This window comes from Corvus brachyrhynchos, unplaced genomic scaffold (genome assembly GCF_000691975.1).
Source record: "Corvus brachyrhynchos isolate BGI_N302 unplaced genomic scaffold, ASM69197v1 scaffold14, whole genome shotgun sequence".
Classification (NCBI taxonomy): domain Eukaryota; kingdom Metazoa; phylum Chordata; class Aves; order Passeriformes; family Corvidae; genus Corvus; species Corvus brachyrhynchos.
This window is the reverse complement of record NW_008239110.1, coordinates 21,675,257-21,698,034: the sequence shown is the minus strand read 5'-3', so window position 1 is coordinate 21,698,034 and position 22,778 is coordinate 21,675,257. Positions and strand designations below refer to the sequence as shown.

At 39.7% G+C, this 22,778-nt stretch overlaps 1 protein-coding gene across 7 annotated transcripts in view; it reads left to right on the top strand.

Moving 5' to 3' along the window:
• Positions 1-22,778, top strand: part of IPCEF1 (interaction protein for cytohesin exchange factors 1) — an 84,216-nt gene that overhangs the window by 37,508 nt on the left and 23,930 nt on the right. For 4 of the 7 annotated variants that reach the window (XM_017739503.1, XM_017739501.1, XM_017739504.1 and 1 more), the window contains exons 3-8: positions 5,008-5,044; positions 5,711-5,880; positions 13,629-13,702; positions 14,834-14,905; positions 17,813-17,874; positions 22,248-22,336. In XM_017739503.1, the coding sequence (XP_017594992.1) occupies positions 5,008-5,044; positions 5,711-5,880; positions 13,629-13,702; positions 14,834-14,905; positions 17,813-17,874; positions 22,248-22,336 (504 nt within the window). Of the gene's footprint in view, positions 1-4,861; positions 5,045-5,085; positions 5,239-5,710; positions 5,881-13,628; positions 13,703-14,833; positions 14,906-17,812; positions 17,875-22,247; positions 22,337-22,778 lie in introns of those variants that run through there. The other 3 variants (XM_017739500.1, XM_017739498.1, XM_017739505.1) reach the window with 2 other exon arrangements.

The following is a 22,778-nucleotide window of genomic DNA, read 5'->3' as shown; positions in this document are numbered from 1 at the left end:
AAAGTAAGCAAAACCTCTGGAGAATTGGAAGGATGGAAGCTGATGACTTCTTGTATCAAGAGGAAGCTCTTGCCTCATCTAAGAACAGGCTGACTGTCCCCATAGTTGAAGAGGAGCCAGATGTGTGCCCTAGCAAAGACCTAGTTCACTCAACTGTAAACCATGCAGGTCTACCAGGAAGAAATTGTGAGACCCTGCAGTGGGTGACTCCCTGTTGTGAGGGACAGAGGACCCATCTGTAGGCCTGTCCAACCATCTAGAGATGTTTTCTGCCTGGGAGGGGCCAGGATACAGGATGCTGTGCAGAGACTGCCAAAGCCTGTCCAGCCTTCCGACTTCTATCCCCTGTTGTTATTCCATTTGAGAACAAGTGGTACCACCAGGGGAAACCAGTGTATGCTGGGGGCCATAGAGCTGGAAAGTAGCTTTGCAGAGAAGGACCTGGGAGTCTTGGTGGACATCATGAGCCAGCAACGTGCCTATGCGGCACAGAAGGTAAATGGTATCTTTGGCTGCATTAGACAAAGTATTGAGAGCAGGTCAAGGGAGGTCATAATTTATTCAGTGCTGCTGAGGCCACCCCTGGAATGATTCTCAATATAAGAGACACATGACATACTGAAGAGGCCTGATGGAGGGCCAGAAGAGTAATTAAGGGACTGTACATCTAAGATATGAGGAAAGACTCAGTGAACTGGGATGGTTTAACTTGGAGAACTGGCTCAGGGGGGCTCTTACCAATATGTTTAAATACCTGAAGGGGGGATGCAAAGAAGAGGATATGGTTTAATGGTGAACATGGTGGTGGTGCTAAGTTGACGGTTGGACTTTATGATCTTACAGGTCTTTTCCAACCTTAATGATTCTATGATTCTTTTTAGTGGTGCCCAATGACAGGACTAGAAGTGATGGGCACAAACTTAAACACAGGAGGTTCCCTCTGAACATCAGAAAATCTTTTTTACTGTGAGGATGACGGGGTACTGTCACAGGTTGCCCAGAGAGAGACTCTGTGGAGTCTCTGTGCTTGGTGAAATGCAAAAGCTATCTGAAATGGTCCTGGAAAACCAGTTGCAGGTGAGGAGTGGACTTAGATGACCTCTTGAAGTCCCTTCAATCTTAATCATACTGTGATTCTGTGGAAAAATAGGACATCTAAATTGACAGAAGTCTCTGCTAAACTTGTTGCTTCTCTCATATGTTTTTGTTCATCACTGGAGTCTGCCTGGCACAGAAGTGGCTGTGAACAGTGCACAGCTGAACAGAATCCTTTGCAACTCATTCATGGTGTGTTTGCCAAGTGAAGGAGTAATGGATAGCAAGTTTGAAGTCTGTGTTGTTCTGCAGGATCACTATCCCTTCCTGTTCAGTCCTTAGCAAACCAAAGCATACCAAAACAATTGAAACCTACTCTCTATTTCCAGTCTTGCACAAAAGTGTGTGTTTTGCAGTTATCAAAGAGCTTTCTCGGAACTATTGCTCTCAGATCTTCCCTGGTAACAAGAAGAGATAGAAATACATCTGTCATTCTTGGTTTGTTTTTCAGTTGAACCTGTGATAATGAAATAAATCACTTTCCATCAGGAAACTGAAAATGATAGGAAAACATCCACCATTGTCAGAAGCAAAATCATGACATTTGGTTTAGTTTCAGATTGTTCCAGTGACTATGTCTGCTAGTTACAGTACATTCACCTCTGAATCTGCTGTTATACCCCTGGTTTTATTGGTAACAACTCTGCCTTCCACAGTTTTCTCTTTATTCTGCACAGGTAAGAATCTCTATAAGAGTGAAACTTTAAAGCATCTCTTAATCAACGCTCACCCAGGTTCACTGCAATAAAAGATTATTGACTTTTATAAAAGAGTTTTCAGTGACGGAAACTTTAATTTACTTCTTGAGTAAAGGTTTGCCACTGGAGACTTGCTAATGTGTTGTATTCACATGGAAAATTGAATCCAAACTGTGCTGGTGAGGCATTTATGAATTTTGTGGTAGATTCATTTAAATATAGGGTTTCTCTTGGTTTGAGAGAAAAACAGTTTTACTGAAAACTGTTTGTTTATTTCATAGAATATCTATCTGACTCCAAACATTGTGCTTTGGAGAAAGAGGGGGTTTTTTTATTTGTTTATAGATCAACAAAATTTGAGAAGGCAATTTTGTGAATCATGCCAGATTTTATTGCTGCAGTTGGGGATTAGAGCTTTCTCTTGCACGGAGCAGAACACATATTTTTTTACAGGATGAAGCTGGGTTTCTGAACAGCACTAAAACACAACGAAAAATGCAGAATTCCAGGCTTAGTACTAATTTGTTGAAAATTTACCTCAGTTTTCAGGGATCCTTGGAAAGATAACAAGAAATGTATCTTAATTTAAAAAATGTCATTCAGCAGTTATTTTGTTAGAGATTTACCACTAATTTTATCCAGGAAAACTAAATACAGTGCTGGGTGGGGAAACTGCTCTTCCTTCCACCATCAATTTCCCAACTCCTCCCACAATATATGAAGAAAAGAGGGTAGGTTCATGACCCCTATCAGCTTGCAGCAGGATACCATCATTGCCACAGATTAATACACGTAAAGTTATAAATTTTTTTAGCTAGCCCAAGCTCTTACTTGGTAATCAGTTTTTGCCTCAGTCTGATAATAAAGTGGGCCCCAACAGATGACTTACATAATATGGGTATTAACTCTTCCTTGACAGATGAGCAATAGACCATGTTATTTTGCTTTAGATCGTCAACAAGGTTAGTGGAAAGATTACTTCCTCCTCAGTTGTGTAGAAAGAGCCACATCCTGTCTCAGTATTGCTCTTCTTGTTGTATGATTTTATGTTGGTTATGATGCCATGATGATTTTTTGCCTTTTCTTTTAAACCCCTCTTATACCTTTTTACAACTTCTGTATTCTTTAGTGCTTTTTGCCTACATTCTTGGACTTGTTTGTTAAGCTGAGAGACTAAACATTTTAGAAGCTTTGTATATAGGGATCAGTGTGCCCCAGACCCCAAGGTCCTCTCCAGAACACATTCTGTAAACCAAGATAGAACCATCCAGGGGAAGGCTCCTTGGGGAGGGGGGCTCATTGGAGTCTCTCATTGGGGAATTTTTGATAGATATGCTAATTAGTAAGACCTATAATGTCATACCAGATCTTTTGGGAGTATGCATTGAGGTGCATTCAACCTAGACATGGTGCACCTAAAGATCCTTAAAATAAATACCAAGGTAAAATCCCTTTTTCCCTTTAACCATGTTTGCCTCTTGATTTTAAGACCAGGGAAAGGCATCAGTTAGAGATGAAATGACCCCAATATAGTATCATGGCAAAGATGTGATGTTGCTTTGCTACACAGTTTTTTGGGCCAGGAGACCTGATTCGTATTTGTTTTTCTTAATAGCATTTTGGATAGCTCTAAAGGAAAGTAACTAGTTTGTGTGACCCATTGATTCCCTGAGGCCATTTATTATTTCCATGTGTCCTAAATAGGGCAATACTTTCTCCTGAATGAAGACATGAAGGGTGGCCTATATAGGATGGGGAAATAGCAGAGCCTCTAGTACAGCTGATGTGTTTTCTTATTGCTTTTCTTTGTGTGTTGTCATGGAGAATAGTGTGAGAGAGAGAGTGGTAGAATTAAAAAAAAAAAATAAGGGAAAAAGGGAAAAAGAATACTCAGTGATTAAGCAGGAGTCTGGGATTATTCATGCCTTGTAAAGCCTCCCACAGGAGTGTTGTTCAGGTCATGTCAAATAGGCACCAGATAAGCACAGGGCTGCGATCCATGGTTCTGTGCTCTGTGATACACGCTGCAGAGATCCCTGCTTCAAAAAGTTGTAGCTCTTGTAAATACTGGTGACAGTGGTCTCTTCTATCATTGTTTGCAGACGATCTAGCTTTACTCACCTTCAGTTTGCCTGTGAGAAGAGCTATCAAATTTTTCAAGAGAAATGTGAAGTGGGGTTTTGTTTCCCCAAGAAGCTGGCTGGTGAGGCAGAGGGGCTACATTAGGGATGTTCTTAGCGTAGCTCTGCAGTGGATCAGGTAGCTACTGGCTTTGCATAGCAACATTGTGGCCAGCATATTAAATCATACGTCACTTTATCCAGCATTTGTCATCTGGCAGCTTCAAACCTTTCCTAAAAATAGAAAAAGGTGAATACCTTAGTTCCCACACTAGAGAAGGAAAGGTTGAGGCAAAGAGAAGTCAAGTACTTTGTCTGCAGTCACACAACCAACCAGCCTGTCTGGGGAGAATTGACTCCAAAAGGAATACCTTCCATTTTCCATTACCTGCTTTTTTGTTGTTTGTTGGTCTTCTCTTTTAGTTTCATTTTCTATGTGTTTATGCGGGATGAAATATGCAGACTGCAAATGCGTAAATAAATTCAATTGTGTTATTTTTGCAGTGACTAAAATGTCCATATATTTTGTGTGATTTTTTTTCTTAAGAAATATTATGAAACACTTTCATAGGGAAAAATACATGTTCTGCATTAAATAAAAAAAGGCAAAGGTGAAGACCAATTTTTTTTTTCTTTTTCAAGATTTCATAGAATGAGCTAAATAATTATCAGTCACCTGGCATGTATTTTAATCTCTCCATGTTTGTAAATCCCCCTTGTGGAGTGTAATGAAGCATTGAAATGCTGGAGTTTTAACTTTTAATTTTTAACTTCAAAACACAGATAACAATTCAGGCAAACACAGCAAAGTAGAAGCTGCCTGTGGATGTGAAACAGGAAGCACTAGTAGGTAGACACATGTAATAGAGTTGCATTTGCTCTTGCTCAACTAGATATACATCAATTTTAATTAACACGTTTTTTGCTTCAGCTGCTCACGTCCCTTCAGCAGTGAGTGGGTTATGCGTTTCCATCCTGCATATACCACCAGCATCACCACACGTCCTTCTCTAGCTTCCCCCTCCCCTTTCTACACAAATGTTGCAACACAATCTGAAATTTCCTCTTTTCTTTCCTTCCTGCATTTCTTACAGGTTCCTTTGCGTCAGAAGGCAAAAAAGAAAAGTCAAGGTAATGAGAGATTGTTTTTTCTTTTCTCTCCTGGATTCCTCTTTTGTTGTTTGCTTAGTATGTCTTATTCTTGGGAGGGTGAGGATTTTGTACTGCTACTCAGCTGGTGAAAAGCTGCTTTTTATCTCCACTGATTCTTACACTGATTCTGAGAAAAATGACAACGGGCTGTTCCTTTGGACTAAATCCTTGTGGTATGTTAATTGAATCAAAGCTGGAAATCAGTGAGGTAGAATCAGCTGCCTGCACAGATGAACACACTAGTGGTTTTCATGTACTTGGCATAATAGTTTTCTCTAGCTGACTTAAATAGATGTATTCTTTTCAGTGCAGCTGTGTGAGGGAAAATATATGCGTGCTTCTCTTAAAAGGATCAAAGGCTGTATTTTTAATTTGCAAAAACTCGTTTATGGTTATCTTAGCATTAATTACTATCTGCATTATCTACAGTTTACTGTTTTATTCCTGAACATCAGCATGCCTTTCAAATGAATGTGTGTTACTGTCACAGCCATTATAAAACTGAGTGACTTCTAAGTATATTTTAAGCTATGCTTGGGTGACTTGCTGAGATTCCTCAGTAAGGATGATATCTTTAATTGGCAGCAACATCTTTCCTGGAACTGCACTTTTAAGCAAGCACAACACTTATTTTTAATGGCACAGGGTTCTTTATAATGAGCCGACGGAGGATATCGTGCAAAGAGCTGGGGCAAGCTGATTGTCAAGGATGGCTCTACAAAAAGAAGGAAAAAGGAGCTTTCATTGGCAACAAATGGAAAAAGTTCTGGTGTGTGCTAAAGGAGTCATCACTGTATTGGTACAGCAGTCAGCTGGTGAGTACAGCGTACATCCAGCTCTGGGTGCCAGACAAACAGCATCTGCTGAGAGAAGGGAGGGAAGCTGGGGTCACAATTTAGGTGCACCCCGGAGGAGTACAAATAACTGGGTTTATTTCTCAGTCCTGGCACTTCTTGTGATCTGGGAAGTGTCTATGTGAATGTGAAATATGCAGAAAACAATGTGTTTTCTAGTTCAGCAAGTACTTGTGAAATGTTAACTTGCTGTCTGTTTTGCCCTGTAATGAGCTGCTCTTTGAAGGCTCTGGTGGCACTTGAATTTGAGAAATATTTTCCTGGGTATAGGCAATTTGCAAACACTTGCTATAAAAACTCAAAACAGGAATGTTTCTTCATTTCTTATTAATTTAATTTTCAGAAATGTCTCTCCTGTTTCTTTTTCCATCCCTTTCCACACTGAGATTATTCTTTTTATTTGTCTGCTTGGTTTCTTTTTCTTTTGTTTTCAATAATTTTCTTTTTTTTTCCTATTTAATTTTTTTCCTTTTTTTTTCTTATTATTTTTTTTTCTTTCTTTCTTTCTTTCTTTCTTTTCTTTTTTCCTTTCAAATGGTAGAGGGCAGCTGGCTTTACTCTGGGCTTGTTTGATTGGGCAGAGAGGGTGTCTTGCCCATCCTAGGAAGATTCAGATATAATTATTCTGTTCACTTTGCTGTCTGGCACTGCTACCTCTAAAAAGCTCTTAACACATTCAAATGATGGCGTGACAGAGCCCAGAATTAGGGTGTGAAGAGAATTAGGGTATGCCAGCAAAAACATAGGTTGAAAGTCAGCAGCTTCAGTGTTGAATTGTGGATGGACATGAGGTTCTCTAAATGCAAATTAGCTGCTCTGGAAATCAGCATGTCCCAGGCACAGCAAAGGATGAAAGATTAAAGGAACCCTTATTAATTCTTAGAGCATTTAAAAAAAAATCAAAGGCAATCTGGGCTGTTTCCACTTGTTTATTTCCATTGCAATAATCCCCATTAAAAATGTTGCTAACAGTCTCAGGGAATAAATAAAATAGTTTAAGCCATTTAAAAAAATCCTCATACCCTAAACAAAGCTTTACTCATGTAGAGTATGTCACATTCTCCCTTCAGTTGTGGGTATAGTGTTAGTGGTTTTTGGTGGGGTTTTTTGTTTGCTTGTGTGTGTATGTGAGAGAGAGAGATTTTTTTTTGTTTGCTTTTTTAAAATCAGAATAAAAACTTTGGTACTTCAAGATGATATTAGCTATTTCTTTTTGAGGTAAAATGAAAGCAACTCTGCTAGTCTTGGGCTGTTGTTTTATGATGTTGTGGTAGTCTGATATAGATTTCTTTCAAGACTAAGTTAAATACATGCATAAGAGAAAGCAAAGAAATAGAAAAATTAGATAAAAAAAAGTTTTAAAAGGCACTTTTTTCCCTAATGCTTACAATATCTCTGTTTGAAGGACATGGCCTGGCAGATATTCTAATCAGCAGCATTAATACGTTGCAAAACCTTATTAATATTGTCTGTTATAAATCTGTATTTGCAGTTATACTTCCGGCCAGCCATTTTAAGAAAGGTGAGCTGGCTGGCTGAGGTGTCTTTTTAGACATGGAAAGTATCAGAAAGGAGTAATCCAGAGGAGTAATCAAGCTGGGAGGAAATGAAAAGGCAAGACTATGAAAAATTTGCCTCTGGGAAGAGAAGGGTGATGGGGGAGAGGTGCAAATTCCTCCTCTTCTTTCAGTTGTTTTGGCCAGGTTAAATTCCACTCCTGAGATCCAGAGAAACCATGATCATGCTGGTCCCAGTGCTCCTAGACAGCAGTCATCCTTTTAGTCCATGCCTACTTCCTGACTGCCGCTGGCTGCCCCCAAATGAACAAGGCTGAAAAATAAGTGTCAGTCTCACTCCAACTTATTTAATTTCCCCTGGAGAGCTCATGTGGCTTCAAAATACTGTTGTCTTGTGTCAGCCCTGAGTTCTCACCTGTCACAGTTGTTCTTTAAGCGTGCCAGCTGGTAATACCTCTTTGCTTTTAACTTCTGCCAACTCTCACACACTATTTTAAGTTAAAATCACAAAGATTCTTTGGGCAGCCTAAAGTGTTCTATATAACTATAGATCCAGGCAACGTTTGCAGAATGTCAGTGACTGTGGGGTTTGCTAAGACCTGCTTTCTTAAATTCTTGAGAGCATGCTCAGAGTCCTATGTTAGATCAATTAGACCCAGATATTCTCACTTCTAGATTGATGAAGGAGAAATAGCAGTGACATATTCACTTGCTTGCTTGACATTTAAGTCTCTGGCCTGGCATTAGGATTGCCTGCACTTCCACTGTCTTCAGTAAAGTTAATCCTTGGTCCTAAGGTGGTGTACAAGATGACAGTCTAAAGTCCTGTTGAAACAGGAGTCCTGCTTCTCACGTGCCTGAGGCTTCCTGCGACCAGCCCTTTTACAGAGGCTGATGCCAAAGGTGGTGATGAAAGAGTGGGGCTGACGTCAAAGCTACAGGTTGCCCGTAGCTCTGCTTGAACAGTTCTGTTCTTGTGAGAAATGAGTGTGGTTTGTTTGTGGCTGTGTGAAAACCAGACACCGGCAACTGTAGCATAGCAACAGGGTGCTGGACCTTTTCTCTAATGGGGATGGAGAAAATAGAGAGTGGGTGGAATTTGTATGGGAATGTGCATTATCCTGGATTTGGGTAGATTACCTCACCTGAATATCATCATCTTGGTCAAGTTTGTCTTCATGTGCCTCTGAAGCTCTGGATGTTTCTGTGAGTCTGGTTTAATTTTTCTTCAAGCCACTCTGGTTCTAGGTCTCTCAGGAGAGGCAGATTTTGGTATATGATATAGGACACTTGTTGTGACATTTGCATCTGATATTTCCTTCAATCTAACATAAAAATATTTTGTGAATGCCACAACTCAAAAGAGTAAAAATAAACAGGTCAGCAATAGCAAATCAGACACCCCAAGAGTCAAGATTCTCCTTACTGAAAGAAAGCTAGAGAACACAGGCAAATCTGAATAAATTTTCGATGAGCTAGCTGAGGTCAGGGCCTGGTGGTCTCAGCAGGTTTGGGTAGGCTGCCCTGGAGCCTGTTCCCACACACCCTTCTTCTTTCTGCAAAACACGAGGCATGTAAACTTCTCTTTGCAGCATGGAAGCACTCCCAGTCTGGGGAGGGGAAGCTGTTTGGACTAGGAGGAAGCACAGAAGGGTTGTTTTGCAGCGAAAACACAGGAAATGTCAGAAAATGGATCTGAGCAGTCAGACTTTCTGGGTGCATTCAAGAACACCACACTCCTTGGACAATGGCTCTTCACTGTGTTAGTGTTTGGTTCCTTTTTTTTTCAGTACTGTTCTCTGTAGGCAGTTGCCTTGAAGAAAAAGTGTTTAAATAGTACAGTTTGTGATCCTGCCTGACCCTTTAGCAGTTTCAATTCTCATACTGAAACTCCAGAGGGAATTAGTATTCTTACATAGGAAGAGGGGTGGTGGGGGAGGATTGTCACATGTAATCCATGCTCCTGGTTCTTTGTGCTTGTTTCAGCTATGTTGGATAGTGTTGGCTGGAATGGGACACAGGAATAAATGTCTCTATCTGGTGGGTCTTTAGGGTAGCTTGACTGGTTTTCCAAATAGAGTTGAAATAGATTTTTGCAGAATATGTCAACGATGGTTGTCATGGGGATTCAGCTGAAAAGAAATATAAATATAAAATTAAAGAGTTGCAGGCTGTGATCTACTGTCACTATTTATCTTTGTACCTTTTCTCCCCCCCCCATTCACTGCACTTAAATTGGTCCTCACTACAACAGCTTTGCTGGAAGCTGTATAATTACAGTCTTTTAAAAGAAAAGTCTTTTACCTTTGAGTTGTAATAGCTGCTTACATGGATGAGAAAAAGTCATTGATGTTGGCTGATTGCGCTGAGAGGCTTGGGGACCTCTGGCCCAATATCTTACACAAATTATTCAGTGTTCTACAGGATGGCTCATTGGTGTACTTGGCAGAGAGAAAAAAAGGCTAAAAAGTCTGAACTGCTTTTCCAGCATCCATAGGGTCTTCTGGGGGCAGTGCTGAAACACTGTAATGAAGCCAAGAGGACAACCCTGATTTGCAGATTGGAGTTGTTCCGCAATAACCAGATATTTCATTTTAAAGCACTATTTTTAAAAATCTTGCTGCAACACTACACTCACTTTAAATGATTTACTAAATCTCCTAAAGCCACAACATTTAGATAACGTATTGAAGCAAGCTCAAAAGGACATTAGCCTCTTTCATTGGATTCATGCATTGTGTTTCATAAATAATTATTTTTGAGTGCAAAGCTTTTTCTGTGAAAAAATGGCTTTCTTTTTTGCCAAAAGCATTTGCAGAGACTGTTGTTAATAATGAAATTATTTTTCTACAATTTGGAATAGTGAAAGTACAGATTTATGTTAGGCTAACCTCCATAAAACCCACAAGAGATAACAGCTTATTCTTTTAAACATCCTGATTAAGTAGAAAGCAGGTCAAGGTTCTTTTTATCTGAGTTATTAGAGCTAATTTACAGCTTTGCATCAAAATTTGAAGGAAGCTTGAGTGAAAAGTGTGAGTTAAATAATAGCATGCTAAAGTCATGTTAGAGATAACATTTTGGAAGAAAGAAAGCACTTAGGATTTCTATATGCTTTAAAATGTCATTTTTATCCCAAGAATGACTGAGAAGATGACTTTCACATGTTCTGTTCCTAGGGTTTATTTGGAATTCCATTTGCTGACTGTAATAACATCCATAAGGTTTTAATGTTGTGACTTCTTTTCCTTTTTTCATTTCTTTTTTTCCTGATAATTATGAACTACATACGCATCAAGCCCCTCTTTTCTGTTACATAGATGGCACATTTGAGATGTGTACAAACAGTGCTTTCAAAGCTTCACACCATTGTCCTCCTTCCTTTCACTCATACATAAAATGAAACATAATTTTTTCCTTAAATTAACAAATATGAAATCACAGACAGAATTAATATAAAATCTGAATGGATTGAGAGAGAATGTGTATGTGAGAACATAATCTTTTACCAACTGGAACATGCCAAATACTGCATAAGAAGTCTGGGGTTTCTCTGCTGTATAGCTGTTAACATTAAAGTACTGAAATCAAAGCCTACAGACCTATTTTCATTAGTAATTTAGAGGGTGCTTCTCGAATTTAGGTAGAGGAGTCTATCTAAATTACTAATGGATTAGTTCAGTAGTTCAAGTCCAAGTTCCATTTTTGCATGGGTGGGAGCATTCCAGGTGGGTGTCTCCACAGTGGCTTATGGGGTCCTGATAATTCACTAGTCCAATACAAAATCCAAACACTCAAATACTTTTATACATTGACAATAGAGACAGTGACTTATCTAACAGCATTTCATGGACTTAATCCCCTCATGAGTGCTTCTGCAGCACTCTAAACTGTTTGTAGGATGCAATCTAGACCAATGGTTACTGCACTGATAGACAGAACTGGCTGAGCTGTGATTGCATTTGAAACATTTAAGAAAGGCCAAACCTGTCCCAGACCCGAATCACCCACTCACCCACCTGATGGCTTACCTAGCTCAGGCCATGGATTTATTGCTGCATGGGTACCTGGGTATATTCCTTCACACAGGGTCTCATGCATAACTTTTTCTTAAACTGGGATTGTTGATTCATATTGCAGAGAAACAACTGGCACTGTATGCATTTCTCACTTGAGGCAGGTTTCTCATCCAGCAATGCCTGCAATAGTGTTTGTTGTACCTCACGGACAGCTTTTTTGAGATTGGTCTCTGGTATTCTCAGATTGGTCTTGGGAACTAAATAGGAATTTTGGTGTTCCCAATACAGTAAGTGACCATCTTTTTGGTACAGAAATGCAGGATAATACAATCTCTATCTTTAGTACAGTACAGCCCAAGAATAGAGCTCCTTCATTACTCACCCCTACTCATTTACTCATCCTTATATACTTAATATACTGTGGATCTGGGATGGTAATACTAGCTTTAGTTAGTTGTTATTTATCTCAGTGAGTTTAGTCCCATGAAATTCCAACCTATGGAATGGAAACAAAAGCTCCCTGAGCTAGTCTCTAAACAAGTTTTGCAGATACAAATACAAACAGAGAGTGCTAAAAGCCCACAGTAGCAAATAAACACTTTTTCATACAAATATTACAAAATGAATGTTTTTCAGCCCAGATGTAAAAAATCATTTTTTCTCCTGTGCTTAAAGAAAATAAGAAAACCCCCTTCCACCAACGCTCTGTGTGTGTGTGTCCTGGAGCAGCAAAACCCTTTACTGGTGATGATGCAAAATACAAACCTCTCATGTGAATGCTTAATACATGTAAATGGCAGGAATGATAGTTAGGCCATGATTTACTGTATACCAAAGAACAGATATGCAGATGTGAGGGGAAGCCACCCATTGAAATATCCATTCTGTATCCATATTTCAGTTCTTGGAGATTCATACTTCCAAGCATTAAAGCTCAAAGGCTTTTCTTGATGAACATCTTTTTATAGTCTTGTCATATTCATGCATAATGAGACTTGAGATACTGTCAGTCATCTTCATTTATCCTCTGCCTTTGTAACTGTTGTGTATATTTTACCTGCTTTAACTCAGTGTACATTTTCAGAATTTTAATGTGTCTACGAGTAATGGCTGGGAGCAGCAACAATGTGATTCAGGAATGAGCATTCTGTGTTTTGGAAAGTACATTTTTTCCTGATGTTATATCCTACAGACTTTCAGCTACATTATATATCGCTCATCTTAGGAGGATTCCTAATCTTATAGTAGATGACCAGGTGTATGTAGATAGATGTAGTAAAGGAAGATGTTTCTGCTTCAGATGTTTCAGTTTCAGGCAGCACAAACAGGGATTTGAGGCTTGCCACTGCAGTTTTGCTGGAGCAACGCTCTGACTCAGAGTCCTGCTGACTGAGAGCAGAGACGTCAATGCTCAGCAAACCTTCTTGCATCCAGAAAGGGCTGACTGGATATAAACAGGATACTGTAAATGTCTGCCTGGATTTTGCTGCCTCTTGTACCATGCCTGCAAATTTCTGGGGGAAGTGATAGCTGGGTGACCAAAGCCATCTGAGGCAGGTTTGCAGTGTTTAAAAACAGAGCTCAGCTGCATGGGATGATCCCCTTGCACCTCGTGGCAAGGCAGCAGCCTGCATTGCCTCTGCTTTGCTCAGGGACAGGTGACCCTGAAAAATGGTCCATGCTGCAATTACACAGGGGACACCCTACTCCATTTCTACTTAGAATCATCTTGGGGAACTTCTGAATTGTATTTTTCAGCTATACATAGGTCATTTTATGTGCTGCTGTTACATGTAAGATGTACATGTGTAAGATGCATACACGCTGTGTCACAGCACAAACACACCTTTGAGATTGTAGGTACCATCCCGACCTGAACAGATGATATAACCCTTGTTCATCCTTATTAGTCAACAAAATCTATGCTCACACTCTGCCACTTGCACCAACAGGAGTGATGGCTCTCCAGCACCCAGGATTTGCACAAATATAGCTGGTATAGAAATATTTCATCAGGCGTTAATCTGTCCCCATGGTGATGAGCATATATTTTCACAGTATAAAAAGCTGTCAAAAACAAGCACTTGCATGTTAAATATTATTCAGCATTGGAGTCTACTGTCTTACCAGTTGGTTGATTTGGTGATATTTAATTTTTTTTCTTTTATGGAAGGCTGAAAAAGCAGAAGGATTTATAAGACTTCCAGACTTCAGTGTGGATCGAGCAATTGAATGCAAAAAAAAGCAGTAAGTTTATCTCTTGTTCCCACTTTTGCATGATTTTTTTACAACGTTGCAAGGAATGAATCTCTGTAATCTTTGGCAGTGAAACTGTGGGGAGTTCTTTTGTATTGTATAAATAATGAGATATTAATTGAGCTACTGAAAGAAAACTATATTGCAAAAATATTTTTTTAAAATCTCTGCCAGATGTGCTTTGGTAAAACCACAAACAAAAAAAACAGGTCAATGTGCCAAATGCTTTCTTTTTATTTCTCCTTTTTTTCATTCACTGCTTATGAGTAAGCTGTAATTCTCAGATGCCCCCTCTTAGTTGAGGAGGTCAGCAGTGGTGCAAGTAATGCTGCATCACTCCAAGCTTGGACTATTCTTTAGGCTGCTGTGGTGCAACTGAGCTTGGGCTGTACTTGAAGCCTTTGGATGTGCAGGGAATAAACACTTTCTTTAGTGGGGTGCACATTTAAAAATATTCTCTCCAAACTCCATATGCAGCACTGACTTCCAGCTGCTTCTGAGCACACTTCAAAGGTTTGGAGGGGTGCTGCTGTTGTTCAAAGTTAAAAGCTCAGCGTGGTTTTAATTGTGTCACTCAAGAGAAAGTCTTCATTCTTCTGTTGGAGAAGTCAGAAGAGTCAGTCACTGTTCACCAGCTGTGTGCTGGTGATTTTACTGCATCACATGTCCCTTCCCTCAGCCATCCGTTTTCTGTGCTGTGGGGTCTTAGCCTTATTGACCACTCATGGAAGCCGTTCCATGTCTTGGGTCACTATTGGTGCTTTCTCCAAACCCTTTTCAGGTTTGCTTTACATTTCAGAGCTGGAGGAAGCAAAACTGCACATAGTATTTGAGTAGTGGGAAAGCAACAGGATTATGTAATGAAATAATGGAAGCCTTTGTTTTATTCTTTATTCCTCCTTTTTTAGTTCCTGTAGTTTATACTCTCTGGATACTGTGTGGCCTAGGAAATGAGCTAAAAATAGACTAGAGTTATAAAGAAAGAGCTATATTGATGACAAGCTAATCCGGATTAATTCAGTGGAGCGAATAAATATTTTAAATAATTCATTCAGCTATTATTTTTTCTTTCTTATGGAAACTAGTTTTCTTCATATCTCTTCTATTTTTCTTTTCCTGAAGTGCTATTAAGATCAGCCACCCACAGATCAAGACATTTTATTTTGCGGCAGAAAATGTTCTGGAAATGAACACGTAAGTAGGAGCAACTGGTCATGTTTCATCCTGTCTCATGCATGAGAACACCCTTTGAAAGTTCATTCTTTCACTGTCAAGCAGTTGACAAATTTATTTGCAGAATTACTGAGTCTAATTTTTCTGGTCACTAAATGGAAGAAAACTATTGCACTTTGCTCATTAATTATAATTGAAATCAGAATTGCATAATTAGCCCAATTTTGATACTAATCTTCCTAACATTTGCTGATATAAATCCCTTTCTCTTATAGAGGTGCTATGATTTGATAGCAAGTACATCACCTTGGAAGAAGTGAGGGGACAAAGGAAAGAGAGGGAAGAACTTAACACAGTTTTGTCCCAGAAATTGTCTAGGACTAGAATATAACAATTTCTGATTTCAGAGTACCACGTCAGCTAACAAGGAGGGTTAGAGGGGTATAAAGGGCTGTTTCTTTATTGCAAATAAGCATTAATCAAGCACCAAACTACACTGTAGTTGAATGATCCTCATGACAGGTCAGAAATTTTCCTTCCACAAATGTCCAGAAGAAAAACAACCAGATAGTTTTCAACGGAAGAAGTAAAAATGGATATGAATGCTGCCATTTTAGAAACTACCGAGCTATCAGAAAGATATTATTTTCTGCTGATCCAATTTTGGCTGATTTAGATATATCTCATATCTTTGCCTTTTCTACTTTAGATTGCAGTCTGTTCTCTATGCTATTGCATTAAATGGCCAAATACTGGCTACAAAGCAGTACAGTGTAAATGGGAGGAGAGCTCCTATGACAGGTCAGGATTTTAATCCTGGCTCTACTGGTGGTCTTTGTGAGAATTTTCACAGGACATTGACTACTCATTCCCTCATACAAATTTACCACTATAGAAAAAGAGAGAGGTTGAGAGAATGTGTGTGATTTTCCAAAAGGCCTATAGATACAGAAATGTACAATATTACAGTAATGTATGTACACAGATATGTATTAATAAATCTGTGCTCTACAAGTAAATATAGATGAGAAGAATCTGTTGCCCTTTGCAAGTTGGAGCAGCACAGAGCATTCTGGTGGGGAGATAACCATCCATTTCTGTGTTCTTGCATTTCCTACCAGAGCTCCTGAATGAAGTGACAAATTCCTGAGGCAGATAGGATAAGGATGACTGAGAATGAGGGACTTCTAGACAGGAATATTTCCATAGAGAGGGTAACCCTGGGTGAGAGAGAAGAGATGGAAGGACATATGGAGAAAGAAAATTAGAGCTAATGGAGGATATCAGTGAGTGCTAACAGCCAGTTTGGAGCCCAGCTGGAAATTTTCATGTGAGAAATGTTTAGGCTCCTGTGAGTGAGTGATTGAAATCTGTGCAGGTGTCTTAGCTCTTATGCCTCTGGAATGATTTTGTTCAAACTCCACTTCTTGAGTCAATTTCATTTTGGCTTAAAGCTAGGTAGCCTAGTGTTAGAGCAGCCTGCGCTGTGTTGAACTAAGTCCTCACTGTTGCAACTGATGATGTTTTCCTTGGCAAAGTATAAAATACATGCATTTAATACATAAAGTACATGCATACTCACACATATGTCAAAACAGACTGAAGGACATCTGTTCTCTTGGCTCCAGTGCTGTAAATACACGTGTGAATGGTTCCACTGAACTCACTGGAGCATTTGTGTGTTGAGTTTCTGGTGTGCATAAATGGTTGATGGATCATAACCTTTTGTAACTCTTCATGCATATATCTATATACCTGCCCACACATCTCTATTAAATCAACAGTAGATTTATTAACACAGTCATTTGTTTCACTAATTTATTATGTATTTGCTATTGTCATGCACACATGAAAAGTAAAGGCATACTGACTAGCTGCATGCATTTACCTGGCCAGTTGTACATAGTTATTAGTGACTTGGCTGCCCTTGTCATTAATGAAGTCCCAAAATTATTTACCAAATCTTTTCCTTGTTAAGGTGGGTTTTCATTTAAAAAATCATTCTGTTAGAATTAGCTGTTAGAAAAGAGTCAATAGACTACTCTTACAGAAATGACACTTTGTTTTTCTGAATTGTTTGTGGCTCTATTGTTCATACTGCAGTCTAAAAGTGCAGTTACTTTGACGCTGATCTTCCAAATTTCCCATTGCTTTAGTAGAACCGAAATCAAACAAAGTGGTGTTTTTTCCAGTAATGAATTCCTGCCCTTCATACTTTCTCTATTAATGCCTTGAGTTTTAATCTTAAAAGCTTGAGCTTTTTCAGTTGTCAGCTACTTAAAATCTGGATAGATCTGAGTGAGCTGCAAGCAAACATAATATACAAAAAGTATAACTAGGGAATGTTTCTAGCACTGGAAAAATGCAGCCACCTAGGAAGACAAGTGAAAAGAACCCTGTTAATATCTTAAAACAACCCAGGAAGTGAGACTTACTAAAACGAAAAGTACATAGCAAGGTGAAGAACGTGGTATGTTATGATCAAAAACTTGGTTTCAAGTGGCACAGACTGTGCTGCAATACTTTTGGCCAGGGCAGCTGATATCGTCTTCTACAGCTGCCATGCCTTTTTCTTCATCTCAGGTGAAGGATGACACCTCAACGGCTGGACTAAATCTCTGACATGGTGTTACAGCACAAAGACTTTTTCTTTAGCTTCCACAAATGCGACTCCTGGTCATCAGTAGTACCTTTTTACAGTAGCAGGGAAAGAAGATGTCCCAGGCAACTAATCCTGTTCATTACAGGAAATATTAATATAGAGGTGACTGGTGCCTTTCTAGAAGATGATCTAAGAAATAGAAACTTTGACATTTAGTCTTCAGGCTAATGAAAACAGATGTGGTGATGTAGAACACAACCGAAAGGAACAAAACTCATGAGCGTGAGAGTGTCCCTGACTCTGTGTTCCCTCTGTTTCAAACACAGGTGGCTAAGTAAGCTGGGAATGGCTGTAGACCCTCAGGCACCAAATGGGAAGAACGAGGAAGGTATGCTCCTTACTGGTTTCAGCGTGTAACTACATTGTGCTCTTCACAGTTTTTGTTTGGCCAAATTTTTGTCGGCTATTTTCTTTTTTTTTTAAACTATCATCTTGGGTCTGTCTACTCTCTGAGCTCAGAGAAACCACATTGTCACAGCACAGAGTAATCACAGGAGAAGAAAAAATGGTGAGAAACAGTGTGAGTGAGAGACACTCGGTGATCTTGTCAGAGGTGTGTAACTACTTTCTGGCAGTTTGCTGGCTTGCTAAGCCTACCAAGTGTGAAGATGTACAGCTGTGCTGCTCTGGGTTTGGAGCTGGTGAGTTATATTACAGGAGTTGTGCTGCAGTATGGCAGCTTGCAGGCCTGGGAACACCTTGTGCTCTGCAGACCCATCCCTACTGTGTTCTCCAGTCCTGGGGGTTTCAACAACCATAGTGTTGGGAGACAAGGGGGTGGGTGGTACTGCTATTCTGAAGCCTACAATTTGTCTCAGAGCCAAGCTCGAGAGTTCATTATGGAATGAGAAACTTTAGAAGTTCCCAAGCAATTTATTTATTGTCTTAATTTGCACACTGACCCAATATAACTCTTTGGTGGGAGGATACCTGCACTCAAATAACAAATCTGGGCAGAGGAGCTGATTTAGAATGAGAAGTGCTCTGGGTAGTATTATGTTACCAAACCAGGAATGGACTCTAACCTGAGGAAGATGTGCCATCATCTGGGCTTTTAACTCTCCGAGGAATATGCGTCATCATCAGAGCTTTTAAGTCTCCATTTTTAGAGTATTGGTACCAAGTGCCATTTTTAGAACTGCTGAGCTTGTGAAGGAGCTGTCATTATGAAGAAGAAACTGGTATTTGCGGTAGTATGAACACTTAAGTGATGCAACCTGTTTTGCAAGGAAATGTTCCTCTCTGTATCCCTTCTGCTTTATCACAAAATTCAAGATTGGGGTTTATGTTCAGGCTTGGGACATGCAATTCCATTATTGATTAACTTGATTTGTCTCCATTTATGCTCTACCATTAAAAGCAGCTTTGGGGTTGGTAAACACAGATATTACTGATTCCTGGAGATCCAGCAAGTTTCATCAGTTTCTTTCTTGTTTTCAGTTCACAGTTGTTTCTTTACAGGAAACTTGTTAATTCCCACACCGTCTAATTCCTCCTCTCTGTGTCCTCTTTGAAGCCAACTTTACCAAAACACTTTAGGATAAAGGGCTATATTGAATATTAGGTTGTGTAGCAAGAACTGCAAGATACTTGTACTCAGAGAGGAAGTATGCAAATATGTTGTCCATCTTTTCATGAAGGGAAGAGTTTGATGGAAAATGAGAATGGGCAAAATTTTATACATTAAACCAAATTTTAAGGCTCAAAAATGTGATACTGGCTGTGTTGGCTGAATCAAGAATTACGAAGCAACACAAAATGAGTTATTCCACCAATCCTACTTTTATAAAGAAATGACCAAAAGATACAAAATAATCCACTCATTAATCTGCAGCAGGCTATCTAATAACCTTGCAATAACATAACATAGCCAAAATTTATTCAGCTTTTAAAGCTGGTGGGCCATCTCCCCTTTAGAAAAAGGCCTTCTGATTCTGGTGTCAAACACCTCCTTGTCTTTCCATGCATGTTTCGTCACAGGTGATCCAGCAGCTGCCTTCAGTGTGGGTGCAGCACCTGCTGGTGCCTGGGTGGACATGCCCTTACAGAAACATTGCTAAGCTTCATAAAAGAACTGTCACTAGCCACAGTCACTTCTTTTTTTTTTTGCTGACCAGTTCTTCCTCTCTGTATCACACACCATAATTCTTCAGAAGCCCTGGCTCTTTTCATGGCATTTCTTGTGTATTTATGTACTTTCTGTGCATTTTAACATCCCCCCCGCTGCCATTTGTGTATTTGGAGTATCAGAAACAGCTGTAGATTATTTTTCAGTTCTTCTGTGTGCCTAAAAGGGGAGCTGTAGAAACAATAAGCTTTTTACTAAGAGTTACTCAAAAAGGCATTAATAGAGTATTAGAATTCAATATAGGCCTTATTGCAGCCATTTTCAGTTCTTTATGCTCAGATGTGCCGGCACAGATTTCCAGTAAACAGAAGAGCATCTATGCTACTCAAAACCCCTATGGTTCTGCAAAGAGTACAGGGAGAAAAAGTAATGAACCTCTTTAAATTTCTCTTTGTTAACATGTTATAAAATTCTCTCTCATGTACAAAATTCTTCTCTCATAAAACTTTATACCCCACATTCTGTGCTTATTAGGCCCCCCCCCCAACCAATGACATGCACAAAAATAATATGTGTGGGTATTAAATGAGTTAATTTTAGATTAAATAATCTCAGGTGACTGTCCAGAGACCGTGCTAACACACTGCTTTCTAGTGGTGTGAGCCCCTGAAGTCCAGCTCTGATGAAGTACTCCCTGAACTTAAGCAACCCCTGTTCTCTGGGGCAGAGCTGACAGAAGTTCTTGGACTGTCAATATCTCTATTTTCGTTTTGCCTCTGAATTGCGAGTTCTTTTACTCAGAGTTTGGACTGAAACGCAGGAGATGCCAGGCTTCTCTTCTAATTGATGTTTATAATTTCTTCTCTATAATACAACTTCACAGAATGTGCCTCCAAGTTAACAAGGTGGAAAAATGGCTGTGAGTTCCAACTTCCAAGACCTTTTAAGGTCCAAATTACCCAATTATGGAATGCAAAGTAATTTGTTTTTACTTATAATCCAATAACTAACTATTCATGATCTGCACTGTGTGTTTTTTTACCCAATACCAGAACACCCAGATTTATGAAGAAGAAGGTGAAAAGAAGAACAAATCCACACCTGAAATCCTCCATATTGTTACACGTATATATATTATTATATCCCAGAAACCTAAATTCTCTAAATCCAGGGTTCCAACATTGGACAGCACAAACTGCTGGGTGCATGTGGCCAGCAAAGGGCAGTGCTGGAACCCATGGAGACCACGGGGGCAGCCTCTGTTCTGTGACACTTGGCACTCACTCAAGTTGTCCTCATTAAGCTCCGACTTCGTCTTTGCAAACTCTCATGTCCCCAGCTCAGTGGGGTGGGGGTGAGTTCTGTCACTCTGCACATATGGTGCAGGGCAGGATGCAAGCACTTGCTCCTGTAGAGCTTGCATCTGTGCTGGGAGATTTAGCAAAAGTGACCCTTGTGGCCCTTCAGTGCATAAAGAGGGGCTGTAAGAAAGAAGGGGGGAAAATTTCTTAGCAGGGCATACAGGACAAGGGGTAATGGTTTTACACTAAGAAAGGGCCAGTTTAGACTAGATTTTTAGACTTTAATTTTTTACAGTGAGGTTGGCAAAACACTGAAACAGGTGTCCCAGAGAGGTGGCAGAAGCTCCATCCCTGGAAACACTCAAGGACAGGCTGGACAGGGCTCTAAGCAGCTTGGTCTAGTTGAAGGTGTCCCTGCTCATTGCAGAGAAGTTGGACTATATGACCTTTTAAGGTCCCTCCCAAACCAAACTATTCTATAATTGCATGATCTTGTCCCCAGGTCCTGGGCATAATAACCAGCAACATTCTGCCTCCCTTTTTCTGTGTCTAATTTTATCAATGATTATCACTTCATTTAATCCACCTTTAAACAAATTTTTAGAAAATGTTTCCACCTGCTGCACAGATAGTTGAAAGAAATAACAGCATGACTGTCTCTGACACATGTCAAGAGATACTGAGGTTCTTACCAGCTTGTTTTTGCCAAAAAAGAAAAAGAAAAAAAAAAGCAAAAAAAGAGAGACTACTAGGGTAGTCTTATTGTGTTTGCTTTTGGTACTGCCTCTTCATATGTAATGCTGTGCCGTATGGAGTGTCTATGTGAGTTACCATGTGTGACAAAAGACCCTCACAAGGCTGCTCTATAGTTTCCAAAACATGATATGAACAATCTGTGTACTCCAAAACTGCAGCCAAACCCCCAATGCCTGTTGCTAGCTCCAGGAAAATTTACTGGTTACAGAGATTGAGGGATTGCCTCCGCTACTTGCAAAAGCTCTCCACTGACTTCTACTACAAATGAAACTTTTCTTTTAAGGCTGCAAAGAGAGGAAAAAAACCCACCCCTAACCTACTTGTGAAGCTACCTAGAACAGTGCAACCAGTGTTTCCTGTTACAGCAAATTAACAACTATTGTTTTTACTAAAAATAAATAAATAAAGTCATGAAGTAGTGTAGCATTACAAGTGGGTTAGGAGACACTGGCTTGTTAATGTGTGAACCAAAGTTCAGAACACCCTACTTGGTGATCTCTGGTTGCCACAGTGCTGTGAGGAATAAATATGTTGGTCTAACTCTTTATTTTTGCTCATTTTCCATGTCTACCTCAGAATGCTACAGTGAAAGTGAACATGATGATCCAGAAATAACAGACACGCCACCTCCTCCCTACACAGTCCAGACATCACCTCCTCCTTCGGTAAGTGTTCCAGTAATTACCTTGTTTCTTGTTGCAAGCAGGTTGAAACAAACTCCCTAGAGGTGGTGGGCCTGTAGGAATAACCTAAAACCTTATCTGGAAATGTTCACCCTGTGTTCCTGTGTAACACCTGTGCCCTGACTGCCCGTCCTGTGGCAGAGAACACAGTTATCACATCCTGCACCACAGGGAGCTTTGCACTGTAGAAGATCAACACCTTCTTATTTATCTTGCTGGAGAAAGGAAGGTGTTATTCTACTTCATGCACAAACTGTGTCCTTACTGCTATAAGCTGTTTTTTTCATACTATTCTCGCTTTTTAAAAAATCAATCCTGAAATCTCTCTCTTTTTGTGACCCCGGTAGCATCATCCAACAGTATTTATTTATTTGAGTGAGCTGTTTTTAAGACTGCTGAATTTGAAGCTGCTTTTGTGGCAGGG